Source organism: Microtus ochrogaster, chromosome 17 (genome assembly GCF_000317375.1).
Source record: "Microtus ochrogaster isolate Prairie Vole_2 chromosome 17, MicOch1.0, whole genome shotgun sequence".
Taxonomy (NCBI): Eukaryota; Metazoa; Chordata; class Mammalia; order Rodentia; family Cricetidae; genus Microtus; species Microtus ochrogaster.
Window position 1 is genome coordinate 7,706,348 of NC_022019.1, and position 22,557 is coordinate 7,728,904.

General features: G+C 48.2%; 1 protein-coding gene across 1 annotated transcript in view; it reads left to right on the forward strand.

Annotated features, from left to right (window-relative positions):
* Lats2 (large tumor suppressor kinase 2) overlaps positions 1 to 18,608 on the forward strand; it is a 50,813-nt gene extending 32,205 nt beyond the window's left edge. Inside the window, exons 3-8 of the mRNA XM_005355427.2 lie at positions 6,580 to 6,712; positions 8,426 to 9,720; positions 11,027 to 11,609; positions 12,076 to 12,258; positions 13,922 to 14,028; positions 16,498 to 18,608. Coding sequence (XP_005355484.1) covers positions 6,580 to 6,712; positions 8,426 to 9,720; positions 11,027 to 11,609; positions 12,076 to 12,258; positions 13,922 to 14,028; positions 16,498 to 16,980 — 2,784 coding nt within the window. The 3' untranslated portion in view covers positions 16,981 to 18,608. The remainder of the gene's footprint in view (positions 1 to 6,579; positions 6,713 to 8,425; positions 9,721 to 11,026; positions 11,610 to 12,075; positions 12,259 to 13,921; positions 14,029 to 16,497) is intronic.
* The last annotated feature ends 3,949 nt before the right edge of the window (positions 18,609 to 22,557 follow it).

Below are 22,557 nucleotides of genomic sequence, written 5' to 3' on the forward strand. Positions count from 1 at the left end.
CAATCAGGAGGATGGTTGGTCCTGCTGGGGGAGGCTCTAATGTATGTCTATCAGGAGGATGGTTGGTCCTGCTGGGGGAGGCTCTAGTGTATGTCGTCTCGGGTGAGTTGGTGTCACCTGAAGTTGTTAAAGCCAAGGACTTCTTGCCTGCAGCTGGTGGAGGGCTGCTTTTCTACGCCTGGAGTAGCTGGCTTTTTGTGTGTCCACGTCCGTCCATGGGTGATTTTATAAGTGCCTTTTCTGTCTTCTGTTGTTGCTGGTTTTGTTTTGTTTGTTTTCTGAGACAGGGTTTGTCTTTGTAGCCAGTGTAGCCCTGGCTGTCCTAGAACTCACTTTGTAGATCAGGCTGGCCTCAAACTCACAGAGACCCACCTGCCTCTGCCTCCCAGTGCTGGGTTTAAAAGTGTGTGCCACCACCGCCTGGCAGATAAAAATATTTTAACCTGAAGAGCAAGTTTAAGTTTATCCAGGTAAAATTTAGGAGATCAGATCATTTGAAATTTAAGATTAACAGGTGGGTGTGTCTCCCGGTGATGTACAGAAGAGGCAGTAATTGTCAGTAATTGTCAGTTTTTAAAGCCATCCTGTGGCTTAAAAGCAGCAGTGACTTGTCCTTGCTTATGACCCTAGGTTGGCTTGGCCCCGCTGGGCACTTTTCTGCTCGCTTCCATGTAGCCCGGTCCCAACTGCCCAGCTGGGGCTGGACGTGCACAATAGCTTTACTCATGGGTCAGAACTGCAGCAGGCTGGTTGGGTCAACTGGGTGTCTAGCAATATGGTCCCAAGGAGAGGAAGCGGAAACGGCCAGGCTTCACAAGGGCGAAGCCCAGAACTGGCGTAGAACTGCTTCATCCCAGTCTTTTGTTTGGGGCGAATGGAAGAGCCTCAGCTTGTGCAGACGGGCGGAGCAGGGGCGGGGAGGACTTGCTGGCGCTCATGTTTGGTCCCTCACATAACCAGGGACACAAGAACAGAAATGTGGGCTCATAAACCGTCAAGTATGCATGCAGCTGTGTAAAAGCTCGTGGGGGTTGTGGATAGATTACATTGACTAGAACCCTACACCCCACATTCTTGTGTTTGTGATGGCAGAGTTGTGTTTTGTTTTGTCAGGCATTTCTCAATCTTGGAGTTTATAGAGTTGAAGGGAACTTTGTAGCTACTTGTCTCACACTCTTTGGATTCAGTTTTAATCTGGAGAATTTTTGTGATCTGCCCATCCATAATTAGGAAATAAAATAGCACAGGCAGTTTTATCACAGTGAGACTTGAAGTAAATATGTTCTTGTCTTTAACCAAAAAAGAAGCCATTAATTCAAAATGAAAACAAATTAAGGCAAATTTATGCCTCATGCTCTAATTGAGCTTTGTTCACTAGCCTGCTTGGTTGTTACCAGGAGACAGTGAGTGTTCCCAGCCTTGCTCGCCTTGGTATTCTTCAAGTGTCTGTCTGTTGATAGAATTGTGATTGTTGGAGTTTCTCCACGCCTGTACTGTGTGTACACGGGAGTACACTAACCAGCCTGTGCTGTGTGTACTCGGGAGTACACTAACCAGCCTTCTCCGTTTCTAGAAATCCAGGCTTGTTCTACCCAGCTCCTCCCCTACAACTCTGTAGATAGACTCTGACAGACATCATAATGGAGAGAGGCTTTTTAACTGGCTCATTTAAATTAGCCTCAAAGTAAATTTTGAGAAGAAAGGTATCAATTTTTAAATTAATTATATTTAGCTGGTGTATTGTTTGGCAGGGATGTACATGTGTGGAAACAGCTTGCAGAAGCTCGGTTTCTCCTGCTAACTCAGGGCGTCAGTCTCGATGGCCTACGCCTTCTCCTCCAGAGACAGCTCACTAGCATGATAATCTTTTATTCATTTTTTTTACAGATTTATTTTATGTGCATGCCTGTTTTGCCTGCATGTATGTCTGTATACCACGTGTGGTATCAAAGAGGGCGTGGGTCCCCTGGAACTGGAGTTACTAATGGTTGTGAGCCATCATGAAGGCGCTGGGTCCTCTGCAAGAGCAACAAGGGCTCTTAAGCACTGAGCCATTTCTCTAGCTCCAAATTTTTTATTCTTATTTGTTTATTTTTGCTTGCCAGTGGTTTTACGATTTCTACAGCTTCAGTACAGTACAGTACAGATTCTACTGTGAATCTATACCAGTCCTTTTTTTTTTCTTGAATAATTACTAATCTTATTTTGGTGCTAACAAGATAGAAGATGCTACTGGCAAAGCTGACCATTTTTCTTGCTGGTTTAGATTTAGAACAAATTTCTTCCTCATTCCCCACATATAAGATACCTTTAAAAATATATTTTCCTCGGCCGTGGTTAACATACAGCCCCAGGGCTAAAGAGAATGGTACGATGAGCAAGCTGCAGCTTCCCCAGCAGACTTGGAAGCTGCTGTCTGCACCAACGTGCTACATGTGCCGGGCCGCACCACACACATGTAAAGCCGTAGCTCCCTTTCGTGTCCACCCATTGAAACCGCGCAGACTGCTTCCATTTTCTTCCCTGTTTCTGGCTTTGCTTGAGCATGTTCTCAGGGCCCATGCTAAGCCTTCCAGGCTCTCTCCAGAAAGTACAAAGACAGTGGATATAGTCTCACATGGGTCCCCCTGGGCCATGTTTCTGGTTAGGGCTGACAAATGTCACTGGGATATTCTGAAACACTGTTCCACTGTGCTTCCAGAAGGTTCCTGGAAGCCACTTAGAGAAAGGCAGTCAGCCTGAGAAGGACAGTGGGTGGAGCCGGAGGCCTCGACCACTGCTTAAGCCTCTCTGGCATCCTCCATTCCACCCCAGCTGGGCCAGGGCAGCCACTCATTCTTCCCTTGTGCTCTTGTTCTCCAAGAAATGGAATCCTTCAGACTTTGAAATAAGTAACAGTCACCGTGGTCTGCAGATCCAGCCACTCTCCCAACCGTGGACAGAAATCACAAGTTCTGTGAGAGGCTCAGAAACAGGCAGCTGCAGACCGAAGCAGGCGCTGGAAGACTAGCAAGGCCAGAGCACTCCGTCTCCAGTCCTAGCCAGCCCTCATTGTTGGAGTGTTAAAGCATGGTGTACAGCTTCCTCACCAGGAAGGGGTGGGAGAGGATCTGCGTAGGAAATTCTTTCCTCCATACATAATAAATTGTCACTGAATTGAAATAACTCGCATTCACTAGGGATGCTAGTGAAACCATTCCGCTGTACAGCAGCTGGAAGTCCAGCCTCTGCCTGCCTGGGCACTGGGTGAACCTGTAACAACAGATTCGCTCCCCCAGCAGCCCTCAGGCCACAGAGAGTGAAGTCACTGGCATGTCCAGTATGTCGGGGGGCCTCCCAGCTGGTTGGTTCTTGTCATGTGGGTAGTCAGGCAGACAGGGCAAGGCTTCCTAGCGTGGACTGAGAGGACAGTGAGTGACGATGCAGCTGCCGCAGGAGAGAAGCTGGGCAGGTCCCCTCACATGAGAGGCCAGCCTTGAGCGACTCTGGCAGGGCATCAAGAGGGCAGCTGAGCCTGGTGCCTAGGAATGGAGTACAGCAGCCAGGGACTTGACCCGACTGGGCTGCGGGGCAAGAAAATGAAGAAAAACAGCCAGACACAGAAAAACAGAAAAGCTGGTGTTGGGGGTCTGGACTCTCAGGTGGAGATAACCGTGGTGTGTCTATTATATGGTTGAATGGAGGCAGAATTGCTGCATACAGCTGAGCAGATGTGGTTCCATAGCTATATAAACAAGGAGGCGGAGTTTACCGTGTATGGCTGGTCCAAGGAAGCGGGTTTAGCTGCTCTGAGGGTGCAGTTTCTGTAGGGAGCAGTGTCCAGGCACTAATCATGGTGGTGGGGTGGGCGGGGCTATGGTGGACATTCTCTGTACATGCTGTTGGCCACTCCATATGGATCAAGAGGGAAGACCTGGCCATTTCCATGAGCCTAACCTGGGATTGTAATCTAGATAAAGCCAGAGATAGGTATTAGGGCTGGTGAAAGGAGCTCAGCACATTGTTTTAGGTAATTGTGGTTAAAAGAATAAAATAAGAAGTATTAGAGGTCTTTGATCCCAGGTGCTCTTAAAATGGACAAATATCGTCTTTATATCTTCTACCAGAGACACTTAAGGGAAGTATTGCAGCTGACGTGGAGATCTCCTTCCATCCCTAGTGCAGCCCTAGGTAGCTCTGCTGCCCAGATGAGGAAACACATGCTCAGAGTCAGAGTAGGTAGATTTGTGAAGGCTGCGCAGCTGCACAGCAGTGAAGAGTGGGCTGTGTGCATGTGTGCGCATGTGTGCACATATGCACCGAGTAACTTGCCTCTGTCTCTGAGCTCAGCACGGCTTTTTGGAGTGGTCAGAACACTGGCTTAGTCCTCTGAGAAAGGAGGACAGGTTCCTCTGCTGGAGTTCAGCCACACTGGGTCCTCTGGAGACCCCTTGCTGCACCCCGTCATAGTTTAATATGTATTGTCCTTGCTTGCTGAGACCTACGCTCATGGTGGACTTAGATTCTGAGCTTCCTTTAGTTCTTAACACACAAGTGTGGGGGGCTGGGGGTGGAGCTCAGCAATGGAGCATTGCTGGCCTATGTGAGGCCCTGGGTCCCGTCCCCAGCACCACAAAATGAAGCAAGAGCCACAGTCGTTTGGAATATGTGCAGGAGCACATTTGAGAGTTGGTGTGTAGAAAGTATGGATTTGCTAACCGTGTGGAGATGGACAGACAATGCAAAGGGCAGAAGTGAAGGTTTTATTTATAAACTTGGCTCATGGATGTCACTTGGGTTCCTGATTTCAAACATGCCTGCCATTCCAAGTCTTGCCCTGAGGTTTCACTAGACTCCTGGCCAGGTCCCTAGATCCGAAGCACAGTAAGCTCATGGAGCTTGACCTCATATATAGATGACAAGCTCTGTCTTCTGCTGCCGCTTCCCTGCTGTTGGCAGATCCTGAAAGTAAGGAACTTAGGCAGATAGCCCACCCTGCAAGAGACACACAAAGCAGCTGATCCCTTATTGCCAAAGGCCTGTGGTTAGGGGCAGCTCCACTTGGCACACTTTTAGTGGGAACAAAAGACTTCAAGTGGTGTGCTGAGATGTAGTCTTAGGGCAGCCTTCCTCCGAGTCCTGAGAGTTGTGTAGACATGACCTCATCACATAGCTTAGCCATGAAGTCGGGAAGCTGAGATGTCATCACCAGCTCCAGGTGAGCCGGATAGTGCTTCACGTCTGAGTTCTGCTGCCTCCCCTGCAACTGCAGATGGTGAACACTGGCCAGTCTGCTTCCTGAGCTCTCGCTTCCGCCCCTCCTCTCTGTAGTGGCACCACGGACCTCCATCTAGGCTCATCCCTGCAGTCTTGTAGAATCCCAGATCTGGCCAGTGACTTTACAGTGAGTCCAGCCCCCCCCCTTTTGTTTTACCACTCAGCTATCACACAGCCAAGAACAGAGAACAGGATTTAATGTTGATGACCACATGGTTAGTATTAAGTGCTTGGTTTGTTCTAGGCACCATGTGAAGTGGGTGGATGAAGCTGTGTGTTGTGGCGATTTAGACCCTGCCAGATTACTCACAGGTTTCTCCCCCTAAGACAGGTTTTCTTGTGTAATTCTGGCTGTCCTGGAACTTGCATTGTGGACAAGTTCTATAAGGCTAGCTTCAGACTTATAGAGACGTGCCTACCTAGTACACCACCATACCTGATTTCTTCCCGGAAGCAGACTGGAATAAATTTTCAGGTGCCAGGAACGGCAAGGACAGTGCCCCCCCCCAATATTTCTCTTCTCCACAGCAAGCCTGCCTCCTGCTGAACACCTCTGTGTGTCCCCTGCTGCCATCCTGCCCCCTTTTCAGTGCCTTCTTCCCACATTTTCCTCTTACAGTGCTTGGTACCCTCTCACAGCCCCCAAAGACTCAGGGGCTTAGCTGCCCTAGCTCTGCCCCCTTCTGCTTCCTTTTTCTCTACCCCAGAGTGCCTGAAGATTGCACCCCACAGTTGCCCCAGCTTTGTCTTGAGACTATGTATGTCCTGGAACTTGCTCTATAAACCAGGCTGGCCTCGAACTCATAGAGTTCTGTCTCTGTCTCCTGAGTGCTGGGATTAAAGGTGTGTGTCACCAGCAGCCGGCCTACAAACACTTTTAAGGGACATGTCCTGTGCAGACAGAGCTCTAGGGGCTTCACAAAGACTGCTATACTCCTTACTGCTGTAGATGGCAGAGGACATTGTCCCCAGGAGCCCTTCAGTAAGCATCTCATAAATGGCTTCAGCAGTTTCTCCCTGTTCCCACCCAGTGCATCTCCGCCGATTCCAGAGTCAGCATAGAGCTGCAGCTGGGATCAAGGCCAGTTTCCTACTGCCAGCATACTTCATTGTAGGCACCATCAGGGGCCCTGCACGTGCTTGATCCAAGTTCTTCATGGTATATGGTGTGGGGTGGACAGATGGTTGCAACCACCATGTGTGCTCCAGGTCTTGTGCAGCATGTGGCAGGGCCCCAGCAGCCACAGAGAGGAGTCACCAGGGCTTGGTGGTGGTGGTGGTGACAGTGACATTGGTGATATCCCTTGCTTTCTTTCTTCCTAGGAGATGGCTGGCAGAGCTCTCAAGCAAACAGGCAGTAGGAGTATTGAAGCAGCCTTGGAGTACATCAGTAAGATGGGCTACCTGGACCCCAGGAATGAGCAGATTGTCCGGGTCATCAAGCAGACCTCCCCAGGTGAGGGTGACTGTGAATTGGAAATTATTGTGGTCTGAGAGTGGAGCCTACCTGTCCCTGAAAGTTGATCTGGGGTTGAGGGTCAGTCCTGGTATTTAACCTCACCTGACCCTCTGACCCCTCTTCATGGCCGCCTATGTTACTATCTAGAGGGTTTATGTGTCTGTTGAATTTTCCCAATCTTTAAGCGGGGGCGGGGAGTAGTTCAAGTTTTTAAAACCTTCTATTGGGCCTAGGGAGAGTCTTCGAAAAGGAAGGCTTTTCCAACTCCAAGCACACTTTTCTCACCTCTGGTAGCAGGCAGCTCTCAGGGCTGCAGCTGTGAGCAGTGTGTCAGCTCCGGAAGGACAGAGGCTGCCGGCTCTGCTTCCCCTACTGCCCGGATGCTCCTCTCCAGAGGTGGAGTGGATGGGCTGTGGTTCCTGGAATGCGATAAAGGATGTGTGTAATCCCTGCTCGGTAAAGACCTCAGGAACAGCCTACATGAGGACATCTCAGGGGCTTTCGAAGTGTTTGTGTTGTTAGGGGATATACAGTTCTGGTTTCTTGAGAAAAGGAATTTCGCTCACCAGCTCTGACTGGCCCTCTTTCTTGGGTCTTGGCATTCTGGGGTCTGTCCCGGAGAGCAGTGCTGCAAGTGGTTAAGACACAACCTTTGGGCGTCAGGGTCCTCTGCCAGGTGGGGCAGAGCAGAGGAGTCCATGTAGGAAAGTGAAAGGGGCCTCTGTCTTGTCCAGGCATCCACTTTAAATGAGGAAAGATTTTCAAAACGGAGAAGCCAGGAGTAAGGAAGCAGCAGCAGCCATCCGTGTGCCTGGTATTTGTAGAGAGGGGGACACTTTGTGGGTTGTTTTTAAGGAGTTTTTAAGAGATTTTTATTTTTAGCTGGGCGGTAGTGGCGCACGCCTTTAATCCCAGCACTCAAGAGACAGAGGCAGGCGGATCTCTGTGAGTTCGAGACCAGCCTGGTCTACAAGAGATGGTTCCAGGACAGGCTCCAAAACCACAGAGAAACCCTGTCTCGAAAAACCACAAAAAAAAAAAAGATTTATTTTTAATGGTGTGTGTGTGTGCACGCGCGCACACTTGACTGCAATATTGTGCCAGGACAGAATTCTCAAAGGCTGGAATTACAGGCAGTTGGAAGCTACCTGATATGGGTGCTGGGAACCAAACTTGGGTCCCCTGCACTCTTCCTATCTCTCCATCTCCTCTTCATGGTTTTGCTCTTAGTTATGTTGGGTATATATTACCTTGTTTATCCTTAATGAAGACAGAAACCCAGCAAATCTTTAATTTGGGAAATAGAATGAAAGGAAAATGATTATTTGGACAGTGGGTATAGTTCTGCCCTTTCGAAACCATGACAGTGAGTAAACTTGGCTCCCCCAAAGAACTGCACGTCATGGAGAAAATGGAGTTGACTGCCCAGGTAGCTCCCTAGTGTGGCTGGAGCCTGGCCTTGGGTGCTGTGCCCTCTAAGACAGGGACCCCCTCTGACCCATGACTTTGCAAATGCTCTTTGGCCTTCAACGCCATCATCCATCTCCCCCCTACCTTGCCTGCCGCCTTAGAGAGAGCAGTTTCTGCTGGGACTCTCAGTAGACCTTACACATTTGCCCAAAGCTGGGGCTAGTGTGAGGACCAACCTGTGAGTAGCAGCCCACCGGCCCTATGTGCTTTTAAACTGACTTTTCATTCTTTCCTCTGCAGGAAAGGGCATGGTGCCCACCCCAGTGACACGGAGGCCCAGTTTCGAGGGCGCAGGGGAAGCATTCCCATCCTACCACCAGCTGGGAGGTGCAAACTATGAGGGCCCTGCTGTGCTGGAGGAGATGCCACGGCAATATTTAGACTTCCTCTTCCAGGGGGTCAGCCCGCACAGCACCTCTGGTCACCAGCACCCTCCCAAAGGCTACAGCGCAGCAGCGGAGGCTGGTGCACACTTCCCGGGCACACACTATGGTCGCACTCATCTGGTAGCGGAGCAGCCCGGATATGGGGTGCAGCGCAGCCCCTCCTTCCAGAGCAAGACACCACCAGATGCCTATTCCGGCCTGGCCAAAGCCCAGGGTGGCCCTCCTGCCAGCCTGGCCTTCCCTGCCCACTCTGGGCTGTATACCACTGCGCACCACAAGCCGGCCACTGTGGCTCCCGGGGCCCACCCACTGCATGTGTTGGGTGCCCGGGGCCCCACCTTCGCTGGCGATAGCCCCACTCAGGCAGTTCTGACGCCATCCAGGAACAGCCTCAATGCCGACCTGTATGAGCTGGGCTCCCCAGGACCCTGGTCTGCAGCCCCACTCACTCGCCGCGACTCACTGCAGAAGCAGGGTCTAGAGGCCGCCCGGCAGCACGTGGCCTTTCGGACAGGGCCCAGCAGGACCAACTCCTTCAGCAGCCCACAGCCCGAGCCCTCGCTGCCCGCCCCCAACACGGTCACCGCAGTGACGGCTGCGCACATCCTGCACCCTGTAAAGAGTGTGCGTGTACTGCGACCCGAGCCCCAGACAGCCGTGGGTCCCTCTCACCCTGCCTGGGTGCCTGCACCCTCAGCACCTTCCACCGAGAGCCTGGAGACCAAGGAAGGCAGCACAGGCCAGCACCCACTGGACGTGGACTATGGTGGTTCTGAGCGCAGGTGCCCACCGCCACCTTACCCCAAGCACCTGCTGCTACCCAGCAAGGCCGAGCAATACAACCTGGATGTGGATAGCCTATGTGCCGGTGTCGAGCAGAGTCTGCGTGGGGGCGCTGAGCAGGACAGGAGCGACAAGAGCCACAAGGGTACCAAGGGAGACAAAGCTAGCAGGGACAAAAAGCAGATCCAGACCTCCCCGGTGCCTGTCCGCAAGAATAGCAAGGATGAAGAGAAGAGAGAGTCCCGCATCAAAAGCTATTCCCCCTATGCCTTCAAGTTCTTCATGGAACAACATGTAGAGAATGTCATCAAAACCTACCAGCAGAAGGTCAGCCGGAGGCTGCAGCTGGAGCAGGAAATGGCCAAAGTAATTTCCCTCTTCCTCCTTACTCTGTTCCAAACTCCCCTGTCCACTGTCGCAGCTATGCACCGTCATCACACGTCCCTCCCACAGACCCCCGCATGAGCCAGACACTTGGAGAAGCCACAATGTGTGGCCTCCCTTCTGAGGACCCTGGCTGCAAGTCAGTCAGCAAATGGATTAATGTGTGTCCTTACTTTTGAAGAAAGCACATCAAAGATTACCTGCTCTTAACATTTAAAAAGAATGTTTAAAAAGTTTTCTAAGTTAGATATTTTAGAGAGAAATACAATATTGCTGGTCCATTTTTCTAATTTGGATCATAGTGTTTTGGGGCTTATTTCTTTGAGACCACATGTCCACCTGTAACCCCCATAGAACTGGGTCTCCCAGTCCTGCTGCAGCTTCAGATGCCCAGGAGATAGTGTGTGTGTTTGTGTATATGTGTTGTATTGTTTTAGATTTTCTTTTCATGTGAGTGTTTTGCTTACATATATATCTCTATACCATGCTTGTGCCTCTGAAGGTCAGAAGAGGACTTTTGATCCCCTGGAACTAAAATTATAGACTAGAATTACATGGTGAGCTGCCACATGGGTGCTGGGGACTGAACTGGGGACCTCTGAATTTTATGACATTATTTTAAATTTAAATGTGATAGTAAATGCCTGGCGGCAGTGGCGCACGCCTTTAATCCCAGCACTCCAGAGGCAGAGGCAGGCGGATCTCTGTGAGTTCGAGACCAGCCTGGTCTACAGAGCTAGTTCCAGAACAGCTGAGGCTGTTACAGAGAAACTGTCTCAAAAAATCAAAAAAATAAGTAAATAAAAGACATACTAAATTTACATTGCACAAACCAGTCATTTCAAATTCTAAAACTTAAATTTGTATTCTCATTTCCTTTTGGTCCAGATTCATTGCTTGTTTTGTGTTTCCCCATTTTCTTTAAGCTACTGAAGTGGTTAGTGACTTCAGGGGGAGATAATGATGATAGTCAGTGGATTCCAGGAATGTTTTCCACAGATATTTTCTTAGTCTTAGTCATGGTAGTGGTTTTCCCTGGGTTTTAGGAACCCAAAGTCATATAGAGAAAGACTTTTCTTTGATTCCATATCTGCATACGTGTGGATGGATGTTGCATGCAGAGGTGGATGTCCACATTCAGGTTCACAGATCAAGGCTGGTTGGTGTCTTGCCTGTAGTCTCGTAGACTCGTCATTTTGAGGAGTCCTCGCTGTTCCAGGGTGTCCCTGCCCCACACTTGGCTGCTGTGGGTCCTTCTAACACCACTCTCTGGTTTTCCTGTGTGCAGGCTGGACTCTGTGAGGCTGAGCAGGAGCAGATGAGGAAGATCCTCTACCAGAAGGAGTCCAACTACAACAGACTCAAGAGGGCCAAGATGGACAAGTCCATGTTTGTGAAAATCAAAACTCTGGGCATTGGCGCCTTTGGAGAAGTGTGCCTTGCCTGTAAGGTGGACACTCACGCCCTGTACGCCATGAAGACTCTGAGGAAGAAAGACGTCCTGAACCGGAACCAGGTGGCCCACGTCAAAGCCGAGAGGGACATCCTGGCTGAGGCGGACAACGAGTGGGTGGTGAAGCTGTACTACTCCTTTCAGGACAAGGACAGCCTCTACTTCGTGATGGACTACATCCCTGGTGGGGACATGATGAGCCTGCTCATCCGGATGGAGGTCTTCCCTGAGCACTTGGCCCGATTCTACATCGCAGAACTGACTCTGGCCATTGAGAGTGTCCACAAGATGGGCTTCATCCACAGGGACATCAAGCCCGACAACATCTTAATCGACCTGGATGGCCACATTAAGCTGACAGATTTTGGCCTCTGCACCGGATTCAGGTGGACTCACAATTCCAAGTACTACCAGAAAGGTACTGCTTCAGACCTACTCTGTGAACCACCCGCACCCACATGGGGACAGCCCTACCAGACAGTTGCATAGTCTTTATGCTACCTACTCATTTCACAATTACCTGTTGGTGTCTTTACTGTGATCTGGAGTGGCATCTTCCCTTCCTAAGGGAGCGGTATGATATCTGTGAGGGTGTTTTCTTTGTTAGTGGACTTTCTTGCAATAGATTTTGAGCATTGAAGGGTTCTTTCCTCCACACTGCCCTATTAAAAGAAACCTTGGAAAATCAATCTCAAAGCTGCTGGAGTAGTTCAGTGAGAGAGGGCTTCCTGCATGCAGCAGGCCTGGGTTTGTCAGTGGGAGGAGAGTGCTGACATGGCCAGAGCTACATTTTCTGTTTAAGCTGTGGACTGGCTGCAGTGCTGACTCAGAAGTGATGTTCTTTTCTGCTCTTTTCTGTCACCACACCTTTTCCCCTGGTAAAGGGAACCACATCAGACAGGACAGCATGGATCCCGGTGACCTCTGGGACGATGTTTCCAACTGTCGTTGTGGAGACAGACTGAAGACCCTGGAGCAGAGAGCTCAGAAGCAGCACCAGCGGTGTCTGGCTCACTCTCTGGTTGGAACACCAAACTACATTGCGCCCGAGGTGCTTCTCCGCAAAGGTATGCCAGCCTGCTCCCTCCCCAGCTCACTGCCTGGCCTTGTAAGAGCTTCATCAGTAGGTGTCCAGGACTCTTCAATATTCCTGTTGTATTTTTGTGCTTAAGAACGCCTGGGAGCTTGATGGTTTCCCTAGCAACAAAACTCCATTATCTTACCTCTCATCTGGAGGGGCCTTTGCTTTCACCAGGATTAAGCTGATGTATTCCCTCACCCTCTAACTGAGGAGTATGGGTCGTGGGCTTTCCACCTGAGGTCCAAGGAAATGACTCTCCAACTAACTGACTTTCAGGGCCGGCTAGGGGCTGGACAGATGACTCACTGGTAAGAGCATGGACTGCTCTTTGAGAAGACACAGGTTCAATTCCCAGCCCCTCTGTGGTTGCTTGCAGCTAATAGTAGTCCCAGGGAAATCCAGTGCCCTCTTCTGATCTCCACAGGCACTGCATACACATGCTACACACATACATGTAGACACAAAAATAAATTAATAAATGCAGTCAGCGGATGAAACTGTTGGGGGTCTTAGGGCCACTGCCCTCCCTAGCCCACCATTTTCAAGCTCTAACTGATCTCTCCCTTGTCCAGGCTGGATTACTCCATGCCTGGCACACAAATGAATTCTCCATGTTAGGCCCAAAACTCCTAGGAGGTAATAATATGCAAACCTTTATGGGCATCAGATTACTAGTTGGTGAAATTGGTTTCCTGGATAGATAGTCTAGACACAGTGTTTGCTTCAGACCTGGAGGAACCCTGAGTGTGTCTTTTGTGGTCCACTGAGACAGTGGGCTGTCAGCTTGACCTTGCAGCTAATCCAGACACAGTCTTTCTGTTCACACTGTACTGTTAGACCTAGTCTGACTGGGTACAGGATGAGATTTTCCTTCAGTGTGGTGCTGATATAGTCTGTTGATCCATTCAGCCCTGTACACAAAGGTATCTCCTGAGAGTTTACAAATGCTAATTCTGGTGCCCAGGAGAGGTGCCACACTCCAGCCGTGAGTACTGTTCTGTATTCTGTAGCAGCCATCAGTGCCAGGAGGTAGATGAAGGTAGAGTCTAAAACCCCTCCTGGCTGTTCCTGCTCCAGAGCCTACTAGCAAACCTGGCTGGACTGAGAGATAACTGAACCTGTTCTGCTGCCTCCTTGTAGGCAGCCCCACCACCCTGATCTTCAGCGTCATCCTCAACAAAGTTACGTAATTCTCTAGGATGCTGTCCTGCTTTCTACACCTGCCCCATAACAGGGGGTAAGGCACTGCCAAGCCTGAGTTCCATCCCTGAGACCCCATGGTAGAAAGAAGGAATGGACTCCCACAGGGTGTCCTCTGACCTCAAACATATGCCATAGTGTGTCCACACACACATGCACGCACACACTCAAGTTATAAAAATATTTAATGACTGTCTTGTCTCCTTACTCTAAAAGCATCCTGTGTTTATGAAGACCAGTGAGTAAAAATAAAGAAATCCCAGTGTCAGTGGCCCCGTGTCTCTTGCCCTTTTGTGTGAACCCACTGTAGCTGCACTGAGCCCCCTGCCCGAGGGCGTGCATTTCCACAGATATCTCCTTTTGCATAGTGCCACCTCTGAGCCAGCCCACTTGGGTGCTCAGGCCGAGGGGAGCCTGAGCTGAGGGACTAAGGGAATGCTGTCTTTCAGGGTACACACAGCTCTGTGACTGGTGGAGTGTCGGCGTGATTCTTTTTGAGATGTTGGTTGGGCAGCCCCCTTTCTTGGCACCTACCCCCACGGAAACCCAGCTGAAGGTAAGTAAGCAAGGCGCGTGTGCCTGTGTGACTCCGAGCCTTGTGCTCTACACGGCCCTGGTCCGCCTTGGGCCTCCTCTTCTGACTAGAATAAAAGTGGCAGTCATTTAGTGAGTTGTCCAAAGAAAAGACTCTCTTATTCTTACTATACTTTGAATTTTTTATATTAAAACAACAGAGCTAGGCCTGAGTTTTAATGTCTTTGTATACCTGTAATTTTCTTTAGGCCATTGTTACCTATCTGTCTGCCCTCTTGGTGTTCCCAAGCAGGAACCACACACAGTGAAGTCCAAGTGGCGGCTGTGGAGCAGCTCACTGTCTGGGCCCTGAAGAGAAACCCAGCCCTGCAGTAGAGAAGCCAGTGTGCTTATTTGAATACTGTGTCATCATGGCTAGTTGTGTATATTCCCAGTACTCGCTGAAAAAACTGTACCTGTCAGTTAATCATTTAATAATTCATTTTAGGTTCACAGCCACTTTCTGAATTCAGAGTTAAGCTGAAAACCTGAACTCTTTAGTGAACTTACAGAAACACAGTTCTAGGGTGCTTACGTCCTGATTAGTCCATGGTGGAGTGGAAGACACTGGTCCACGGAGGGCTGGAGGGAAGTGGTGGTGCAGGCCTCTGATCCCTGGGGAGCCAGAGGCTGGTGGATCTGAGTTCAAGGTTAGCATGATCTATAAAGGGAGTTCCAGGACAGCCAAGGCTACACAACAAAATCCTTTCGAGAGAGAGAGAGACTGAGAGACTGAGACTCTGAACAGCACGGTTGGTTTTGGCATTTCCTGCTTACCAGTTGAACTGCTGAACCACTCACTGGTTTGCCTACATGACACTAAGCCAGACCTTTTTTTAGTGGCCATCGGTATGCCATGGAGTTCACGTTCAACAGTTTTGAAGTGTGTGATTTGTTAACCTTGAGTGTGTTCACACAGGGCTCTGTAAACCATTTCCATCTCACACAGAAACTTTGTACCCATCAAATAACTTCTCCCATCCCCTCTCCCCGGCCATTTGTAGGGACCTCACAGATGTGGCACTCTCCACTTACTTGTCTTATTTTAACTGCCTTCTTTCACTTAGCATAAGATACTAAAGCTCATCCCTGTTTGTGCATGTATAGATTCCCTTTAAGACTGAATTAGTGTGTGCCCTGTGTTTTTATTTTCCATTCACGGGTTGGCAGGTGTCTGGGTGTCTCCTGCCTCGGCTACTGAGACTAGTGCTTCAGTGCGCACAGGTGCATCGCTTCTCTTTCTGCTTCCCTCGTAGAACTGCCACACTGTTTATATTTATGTATTCATTCTTCCATCCTTTTATCTATTTATCTATTTTGAAACAGTCTTACTGTATATAGACCAGACTACCTTAAACTTGAGCTATCCTCCTGTCTCAGTCTCCAGTTCCTTCAGTTCTGAGATTACACATTTGAACCACCCGTGGTTGGTAACATCTGTTTGACATTTCCCTCCAATAGTGTGCCCAGGCTTCTTTGCCACCACTTACTAGTGTCCACCTGCCTTAGCCTCCTGAGTGCTGGGATTGCAGGCATGCACTGCCACACACAGCCCAACCCCCTTTTTGGAATAACAGCCATCTTCATGGGGGGGGGGGTGAGGTTTTCATTCAGATTTCCGTGGTCATTAGTGGTATCAAGCATATGTTCCTGTATTCATTTACCACCCATGTATTTTTATGGAAATGGCCCATAGTCTTTAACCTGATTTTAAAGTTCAGATTATGTTGGTGTAGTTCTTTCTCTCTGTATTCTAGGTATTAAGTCCTTTACACACGTGTGCTGTGCAGACACATCTACTTTACCGTTGGCCTCTTCATTCTAAGTTCAGCTTGGGAGGCCCCAGCCTCATACCCCTGGCTGACCCAGAACTCACTGTATAGACCAGCCTAGCCTTGAGCCTGCAGCTGGCCTGCCCAGTTTCTGAAGTGCTGAGATTGCTAGATGCGTGCCATCATACGACACAAAAGTTTGTGATTTTTATGAAATCCAACATACTGTTTCTTTCCTGCTATCATATTCCTGCTATCATATTTCCTGGTATCATATTCAAGAAGACCCTGGTCACATCTCATAGTTCTGGTCCCCCTAAAACCCTTGCTGCAGATTAGGCCTCCCCAGCAGCCACAGCTCCACTGCCCAGGCCCACTCTGGGCCTGAGCCTGAGCAATGCAGACAGCATTAGGTTTTTCTTCACAGTGTGTGGAAGGACGCAGGGCTTCATGCCGACATACTTAATGACCGCCCAGATGAGGCCAAGGCCAGCTGGTGTCAGTTACCTCAAAGGAAAGAAAAATCCCAGAGACCAGCCACCAGCCTCAGTAAACACCGAGTGAGCGCTATGGTGGCCCAACAGAAACCTGTTGCTGTAGCTGAAGATTTTTGTGACAGGCTCAGCCCTTAGCTGTCCGAGGCCACAGCCGTGCTCTAACCCCAGCTCTGCTCCCCACAGGTGATCAACTGGGAGAACACGCTACACATCCCAACGCAGGTGAAGCTGAGCGCCGAGGCCCGCGACCTCATCACCAGGCTGTGCTGCTCAGCTGACAACCGCCTGGGCAGGGATGGGGCCGAGGACCTCAAGGCACACCCGTTCTTCAGCGCCATCGACTTCTCCCGCGACATACGGAAGCAGCCCGCTCCGTACGTCCCCACCATCAGCCACCCCATGGACACCTCCAATTTTGACCCGGTGGATGAAGAAAGCCCTTGGCACGAGGCCAGCGGGGAGAGCACCAAGGCCTGGGACACACTGGCATCCCCCAACAGCAAGCACCCGGAGCACGCCTTCTACGAGTTCACCTTCCGCAGGTTCTTCGACGATAATGGCTACCCTTTCCGGTGCCCGAAGCCGTCAGAGCCAGCCGAGAGCACAGATGAGGGGGATGCAGAGCTGGAGGGTGCTACCGAGAGCTGCCAGCCAGTGTACGTGTAAGTGCCAGTGGCCTCACATCTTGTGAAACTCTGATCTTTGTCAAGAAAACACAAAACAAGATTTTTTAAAGACAAACTCAAGTTAGGGATCCTTCGTTTCTAGTTCTGGTTAATGGGCAATAGGGAGGGTCACCATGACTTCGAATTGGTCCTCTGAGGACCTTCACTGCGTCAAAACAATATTTTTAAAACTCCAGTACAATATGGAAAGAGCACTTATTTTATGGACACCCATTTTTCTTACTGAATTATAAGGATTAACTTTGACAAATCATGCTGCTGTTCCTTCCATTTGTGTTTTTATCTGATAGCACTTGTCCACATTTAGAAAGAACATGTGATGAGAAGTCTGTGCAATAAGTGAGAACAAGACCGCGCTCCGCTCCGGGTCCTGCTCCCGGAGACCGTTCATCTACACAGTGCTCTGTTTATATCCCCGCATTTCAGAATTGTGATGTAACGTTTAAAAGCTGCTTTTGTGCTTTTTCCTTTGCATATTATACTAGGAAGAGTGAGCAGAGAGAAGGTGGTGACTCCAGTGTCTGATTGTGGGAAGCGCTGCACGGGCAGGGTTCCTGATATAAAATTACCATATCTTGCCGTTCACAGCAGGTCCTGTGAATATGTTTTTAAATGAGGTATTCTAGAAAGTGTGCTGATAATGTATTGTGTGGGTGATGATTGTAGCCCTTATTGTTAAAGAAATGCATATGTGTAACTGAAGTGTGATTTTTCTTTTCTTTAACGTGTGTGTCTTGCATATGACTGGGTTCTTTGGAGGCAAATGTAAACATTTGTCATATATAAAACACATCAAAAGGGATTAATTCAGCTCTGCCAAAACATTGGACATAATCACATCACTCTGTCCGTTTCTCTAGTCCAGTACGCTGTCAGTCTTGGTATGTGGAAGGTGTGGCAGGGGCCTACTACTTAATTTTTTCACTAACGGGTTCCCACACCAACAGGCGAGGTAAGTGTTGTTTCCTGTTACCTCAGTCAGCCAAGGTGTTACCATGAGACTGTGTTTCTTTCATATGTTGAGGTGTCAAATCTTAATATGGCTTAACCAACGCATTTTTTAACTTTGTAAAAAGAAAGATTCTTCAGAGTGACAATGAAGTATAAAAACAAGCCATACATTCTTTCTTAGACATATAGGTGTATATATAACTATAGATAAACACAAAATATTCCTATTTCAAATTAGTATGGTTCCTATTTAAAGTGATTTCTATTTGAATACATTCAATTTCTTTTGCTTTTTAAAAGAAGAATGCATCACGTTTTCATTATACTATTCCACATGTTTTCCTCGAGGGTCTTAGCATAATGTATCCATTACTTAGTATGTATCTAGGCAGAAACACTTACAAATTTACCTATGTCTAAGAAACATTCCCGTGTCGTGGTTTACATTTGTATGAATGGCAAATTCTGAAGTCTGCTGTGCTTGTATTGTGACTCACAGTCTTCTCGCTAGTTTAGAGTAACGCCGTGTCATTTACAATGCTCTCATGTAGTTTCGTGTGGTAGGTTCTTTCTCAGGAACTCGATTTAACTATTATTTATTGATATATCATTGCCTTTGAAAGCTTCTACTGGCACAATTTATTATTAAAACTTTAAACCCAAGTCTCTCGTTGGTGGTGTTTTGTTGGAACCTGTAAGGCCTTTCGTAATAAGCATTCTGAAGCCTCCCACGTTTTCCTACTGGTTTACCTGCTGTCTGGTTTCTGACAACAGAGGCCAGAGAGAGAAAGTGCAAATCAACCTAATATGTGACATCTGTAAACAGTCATCTGTAGAATGGGGATAAATACGCCTGTTCAGGGTTTCTGAGCAGATTAAGATTCAAATAGAGACAATAGGTGATCAAGTCAGGTGGAGGAGCAACTCGGCTAGGGTTTAGGTGTACCCCTCAAGCTGGTGGTGCTGTTAGAAGCAGCTGGAAGGTAGGGGCTCTGCCTTGAGCCAGGGTTTAATCCATGTTGGAGTCTTTCACGGTTGGGAAGTGGTAGAAAGTACTCTCTTTCCCCAGGAAGACCCTAGGGATGCATACTGTGCCCCGCCCCTTCCTAGCTCTCTGCTTTGTCCTCGGTAGGGTGGGTTGTTTCGCTGAGTGATCAGCCTCACCTCAGGCCCTCACTTGGAACAGGCTGACCACAGATTGAGCCCTCTGCATCCATAAGCCAGAATCCCTCACCCCGTTCAACAGTCACACTGGTGAGTGATGATGGTGAGCTCGCAGCCTTATGTTGGAAGTGGCTGATGTCTGGTTTACTCTGGGGTAGTCTTTCTTTTGACTGTGGTTTAAAAGTCATTTCATTTCCCTACAGACCACAAGTGGTCATAGTTGCGCATCCTGGGAGAAATGCACTATACGGAGAAACATGCTGTACCATGCAAGAATACTGTGCCTTTTCATCATGGAAACTTATTCTTGCAATGCTGAGATTGAGCCCAAGGCCTCATGCATACCTTAGTGCTACACTAAGCTAGATCCCAACTCATCATTCTTTATTATTACTGCATAGTATTCTAGTAAGGTTTTGGAAACAGCCCCCTCACATTGGCCTTCAGTTTCTGGGATAGTTCATTTTGTTATAGGGTCTCATTATGCAGTCTTGACTGTCCATGAACTCTCTATGTGTAGACCAGGCTGGTTTCAAATTCAAAGAGATTTGCCTGCTTCTGCCTCTCAAAAATTCTGGTATTAAAAGTGTGCAGCACACCTTTAATCCCAGCGCTCGGGAGGCAGACAGGCGGATCTCTGTGAGTTCAAGGCCAGCCTGATCTACAGAGTGAGTTCCAGGACAGCCAGAGCTACACAGAGAAATTCTGTCTCAAAAAACCAAAATGAACCAAAAAGAAAAAGGAAAAGTCATCTTTCTGTCTCTTGCTACTTCTCTCCAAACAACCATTCTTTAAAAAACCTTTACATGTTTTTAAAAATTTATCTTGATTTACTTACTTTAAATATTTTCTTTTATTAGCTGTGTATTACAGTCATTTCTTAATATTCTCTACTTCAACCTCTGTTTCTCAATCTATTTCTGTCGTAATATTTAGATGATGAGTTTTCAATATTAGTAATATTAAGAGCATATGTAAGTAGTCTTTGAACCAAATAATGTATCTTGGTTATGTTTATTTTTTCCTTTTAGAATTGTTACCTTATTTTTCTAGCTTGCATTACTGTCTAAGCCTTCAGAGGATTTGGTTTTGTTTGAGGTTTTTCCTCTTTTATGGGGGTGAAGGACCCACCCTCCAGCTCACCCCACCCACCCCCGTTTCCTGTTTCAGTCTCTCGGGAGCATCTGCCCAGGGCCAGGCTGTTTTCCAGGAGCCTCGTTCTCCTCCAGCCTGGATGGGGTTGCTCTCCAACCCTGACAAAGAGCTGTCATCTCTGGCATTCTCTTTGTCTCTCTTCCTGGGCTGGATCTCATTTTTGCCAGATGCCAGACCTTCTTTTATGACTTGTGCCTGGAAAAATATTTGTATGATGAAAATGCCCCCTTTTCTACCAGACTGAAAATGCGCTTGGCTATAAAATCCTAAAGTGAAAATTGAGCATACAGGCTTTGTCGGTCATCCTTTTCCCCTGCTTTTAGTGTTACAGGCATCTAATGTCGATCTGTTTGGTTGTTTTTGTTTTTTTTTTTGAGACCGCCACACTGTGTAACTGGCCTCAAACTCATGGTCCTCCTACCTTTGGCTCAAACAAGTCTCATGATTACGGGTTTTGCTCCTCAGGCCTGGTGGTCCCTTTGCTCTTAGAAGCCTCTAGGATACTCTCTTTATGTGTCATGAAGATGTTCCTTGACGGATCATTGGCTTCATGCCTCTGCATGATACTGAACACTCAGCTGTCAACCTCACCACCCGTACCCTTCAGTTTTTAGACATGTTCTGCTATTCTGTGTTTTTCATGCCTGTATCTTGTTCTGTGGATCTCCTGGACACCTTCCAGAGTTCTTAGACTTAAACCTGCGTGTCAGGAAAGCCTAAGTGACTTTTTCCTCTGTTCTCATCCCCAGTCTGTCAGCGCAGATTACTGTGACCTCAGAAGGTAGGGCTGTCTCCGTCCAGCAATCCTGAAATCCTGTGTCCCCACAGAGCAGCCAGTTTTCTAGTGTGCCTGGACCCACAGGTGAGGGATCTGTCCCCACGAATGCCTCCACTTCAGCCAGTCAGAAGCCCTGTGTTATGTCGCCTGACCTGACTAAGCACTCTGAATCCGAGTCCCATGCCAGGCTTGCTGACACATACCTTTAATCCTATGTTTAGGAGGTGGAGGTAGGTGGATCTTTGTGAGTTCAGGGTCAGTTGGAGACACACAGTGGGACCTAGTATAAAATAAATAATTGGAGTTCCATAACCTATCTTTGGCTTCAGTGGTGCTACCCAGGTATATTATAAAGGGTATTACAGGGGCTGGAAAGATGGCTCAGAGGTTAAGATCACTGACTGCTCTTCCAAAGGTCCTGAGTTCAATTCCCAGCAACCACATGGTGGCTCACAACCATCTGTATTGAGATCTGGCGCCCTCTTCTGGCCTATGGGTGTACACGCAAGCAGAATACTGTACATATAAGTAATAAAGAAAGCATTTAAAAAAATAAAGGATATTACAAAGCCCACAGATAAAGACATACTTAAGGAAGGTACAGGAGAAGGGTCTAGGCTTCTATGGCCTTTCTGGGTGCCAACCTTTAGGACTTGACATTTAGAAGCTCCCCAAACTCTAGCCTTGAGAGTTTGTATTTACAAGGATTTCTTTCCATAGTCATGTATATTTTACTAGATTTCTTTCGCTGTAATAAAGACATGACCAAAAGCAACTTGGGAAGGAAAGGCTTTCTGGTAGCCTACAGTCTTAGTCTATCATGAAGGAATTCAGGGTGGAGCCTGGAGGCAGGAACTGAAGCAGAGACCATGGAGGAGCGCTGCTTACTGGCTCGCTCTACAGGGTCTCACAATGTAGCTCAGATTGGTCTTAAAACTCTTTGCATAGGCCAGGCTGGCCTTGAACTCATAGAGATAACCCTTGCCTCTGCCTGTACTGGGACTAAAGGCTTGTGCCATTCAGACTGCTTTCTTATACATTTCAGTGATGTGGGTGTCCTTCTGTATATGTGTTGCATTTATTGGTTGATGAATAAAGCTGTTTGGACCAGTGGCTTAGCAGAGTAAAGCCTAGTGGGAAATCAGAACAGAGATAAAGATTAGGCAGAGTCAAGGAGAAACCTTGTAGCTGCCAAAGGAGAGGGGCACCTTACCTGGTAAGTCACAGCCTCATGGTGATACATGAATTACTAGAAATGGGTTAATTTAAGATGTAAGAGGGAGTTGATAAAAGCCTGAGCTAATAGGCCAAATGGTGTCATAATTAATACAGTTTCTGTGTGATTATTTGGGTCTGAGTGGCCAGAAAACGACCTAGCAGTCTCTGTCTACACGTCAGGACTACCCACCCAGGGGCAGCACCACCTTCTTGAGGGCTGGACTCTCACAAATAAATCATTAATCAAGAAAATGCCCTACAGACTTGTGTACAGGCCAATCTGATAGAAGC